Source organism: Elephantulus edwardii, unplaced genomic scaffold (assembly GCF_000299155.1).
Source record: "Elephantulus edwardii isolate Elephantulus edwardi_28Jun2011 unplaced genomic scaffold, EleEdw1.0 scaffold00243, whole genome shotgun sequence".
Classification (NCBI taxonomy): domain Eukaryota; kingdom Metazoa; phylum Chordata; class Mammalia; order Macroscelidea; family Macroscelididae; genus Elephantulus; species Elephantulus edwardii.
Window position 1 is genome coordinate 1354718 of NW_006399993.1, and position 3329 is coordinate 1358046.

The 3329-nt window shown below is 42.6% G+C and overlaps 1 protein-coding gene across 1 annotated transcript in view; it reads left to right on the forward strand.

Moving 5' to 3' along the window:
• LOC102871850 (phosphatidylinositol 3-kinase regulatory subunit gamma-like) overlaps window positions 1-3099 on the forward strand; it is a 152954-nt gene extending 149855 nt beyond the window's left edge. The window contains exon 9 of the mRNA XM_006898982.1: window positions 2901-3099. Coding sequence (XP_006899044.1) covers window positions 2901-3099 — 199 coding nt within the window. The remainder of the gene's footprint in view (window positions 1-2900) is intronic.
• The last annotated feature ends 230 nt before the right edge of the window (window positions 3100-3329 follow it).

Genomic DNA, 3329 nt, shown 5'->3' on the forward strand with positions numbered 1-3329 from the left:
AATATCAATCTCTTCCAGTCAGTTGGCCAAGTGGTTGTTCTCCAGATTTCTTGGCACAACTTGGTGAGCACATCCAGGGCAGCATCTGTTAGCTGAAATAAGTCAGCTGGTATACCATCTATTCCTGGGGCCTTATTTTTTGCTATTCAAAGCAGCTTGAACTTCTTTATCACCATAGGCTCTTGCTCAAATATTATTTCATTAAATCCTTCTGTATCTGCCAATTTCTTTCAATACATTGACTCAGTATATTCCTTCCATCTTCTTTTAATACTTCCTGGATCATTTAATATTCTGCCGAAAGCATCCTTGATTAGAGCAACTCGAGGTTTGAATTTGTTCTTCAGTTCCTTGAGCTTAAGAAATGCTGAATGAGTTCGGCCCTTTTGATTTTCCGACTCTAGCTCCTTGCACATTTCAAAATCAATAGTAGTTTAGCTTAACTTGTAAACAGATATGCTTTGAACATTATGCTCTTTTAAGAACATGAAATGAGCCACCTGGAAGATGAGAATCTTACGGGCAGTGAGTTTGAGTTAACGTTGTTATGTACTGTTGAGTCGGAACTGGTGTTTACTATTCAGAACAAAGAGGAGCCTTGGTGCCGCATTGCCTAAGCACTCAGCTGCTCACTCAGTGGCCAGCAGGTTGAACCTACAAAGGTTGTTGTTGTGTACTGTCAGGTTGTAACCAACTCATAGCCAAACTTCCAGTTGGTTTTCACCTGTCTTTCTCCCATGGAGCAGATGGTGAATTTGAACTCTGCTTTTGGGGTGACAGCGTGATTCCTTATCACTTTAGCCATCAGATCTCCCTTGTAAAAGTCACACATTTGGAAAGAAACTCTGTGAGGCAGTTCTGTGCCTTCTTAGAGGGTTGCTCTGTGTTGGAATAGATCAGATGGTAGTGGGGTTTTGTGTTCAGAATACATGAAACCTTGGTGGTACAGTGTTTAAGCGCTAGATTGGTAACCAATCAGCTAGTGGTTTGTGCTGACTCAGTGGCTGTGTAAGAACCTGGGGATCTGCTTCCTGGGCAGGTCTCCTGTGTCACACAGAGCCACCATGAGTTAAAAATTGCTTTGATGGCTCTCAACTTTGATGGCAAATCCAGAATACATAAAAAAAAACCAAACCCCAAACCTCAGGAAGATGACAAATAAGTATATTTTCATGTTTTCTGGTAACATGTACTCTTGGGGGGGAAAAAATCCTTTCCAAAACCATGAGCGGCCACTGCTGTTGTCAGGTGCCAGCAAGCCAGCCATGCCTCAGGCTGGCTCTGTGAGCAGAGCCCAGCTTTGCCCCATCTTGTCCCATCGCCATGTGTCTGTCAGGCCCAAGCCAATGGTGGTCACTTTGTCAGTCCGCTTGTTGAGGGTCTTCCTCTCTCTGACCTTCCACCTTTCCCAGCACGTCTCCCTCTGAGAATTGTCTCCTCTGGAGAATGTGCCTCATGTAAAGGAGACCAGTGCCTCTCAGGAGCACTCTGGGTGCACCTGCTTCTAGACGAATGCGTTTGTTCTTTTCGACAGCCATGGGGCGTTCGGTGCTCTTCTCCAGCAACAGCTCCAAGGCATTGTTTCTTCTTCAGTGTTCTTTTTTTTTTTTAATTTAAAATTTTATTATTATTATTAATTTCAGTGAACATCTACAAAGATTTTGGAATTCCATTCATTAAGTGTTCTTTAGTCATTGTCCAACTTTCAGATAAAAGAAAAGTGTTGACAAGGATCTGGGGGAATTGGAGTCCTTATTCACTGTGGGAATGTAAAATGCTGCAGTCGCTTTAGAAAATTGGTAGTTCTGCAGAAAATTAAACATAGAATTTTACATATAATTTAGTCATTGAACTTGTAGGTGCGCGCGCGCGCGCACACACACACACACACACACACGAAAACGTATATCCACACAAAATCTTATACCTGAATGCTTACAACAGTATTATTCATAATAACCTAGGAAACAACTCAGATGAATATCTATCAGTTGATGAATGCATAAACCCTAAATATGGGACACCCTACAATATAGTATTAATCAGCCATAAAAAAAAGAAATACTGATATATGTTTTAACATGAATTAATCTTGAAAACATTATGTTAGTAAAAGAATTCATATACAAAGGCCATATATTATATGATTTTATTAAAATGTCCAGAATATGCAAATCAACAAACACAGATAAGTGGTTGTTAAGGGCTGAAGGGAAGGGACAATGAGTAACTGCTGAGGAGTAAGTCGTGTTTTTTTGAGGAGGATGACACATATTCTGGCATTAGAGAGTGGTGATATTTGTATCTATGGATATTTTTATAAAACCACCTTGAAAAAAGAAATTTTATTTATTCTGCTTCTTCCCAGCATGTTCTTGCCAATGCTGAACAATGCTTTGCAGCTCTTGGTGAGAAGTAAAGACTGTTTCTGTGGCCATGACTATATCTGGGGGTCTGGAAGCACATGTTTACATATGACCATATTACAGATTTTTTTTCTGATTTAAAAACTACTTCCTTTCCATAACAGTTGTTCTCAGACTTCTGACCGTTTATGATCCTTTTATTACTAATGGGAGAAGGATGGGCACTCTCTTCTCATGCACTTTACAACCTCTGAAAACCCACTGAGGGTCAGCTATGAGGTGGTTCTGCTTTGATAACAGTGAGTTTTGTGTTTTATTGCCAAGGTGCCTGGTAGCACAGTTGATAACATGTTGTGTTTCCAACTGAAAAGTCAGCAGCTCACAGTCATCCGTTTCTCCAGGTAGAAAGAAGAGTGGACTTAGAGCCTTGGAAACCTGGACGGAGGGTGGAGGGTTACAATGACTAGATGGCAGTAGTTCTCTATTGCTCCATCCCTTAATGTTGTTTCTGTGGTGTTTGTGTTCTGTCCACAGGGCCGACGGGGAAGTGAAGCACTGTGTCATCTACAGCACTGCGCGAGGCTATGGCTTCGCCGAGCCCTACAACCTGTACAGCTCCCTGAAGGAGCTGGTGCTCCACTATCAGCAGACATCCCTTGTTCAGCACAACGACTCCCTCAACGTTAGGCTTGCCTACCCTGTCCACGCACAGATGCCCGCGCTCTGCAGATAAAGAGGGGAGGGACGAGGGGGCTCTCGAACGTTCTTTTCTACGGTTTTTAATTAGACTATGAGGGCATTCTTTCTATGTAGACTGCTTGTTTTGCACAAGAAGTGATTATGTGAATGTGAAGTGGAGACCGAGCGGCAGCCGGCCAGGGTAGGGGAAGAAGGGATGCAGTTCCTGGGACGCAGCCGTGTCTCTGCACTGACATGCTAAGCTGGAAGCAGATGTTGGTGTTT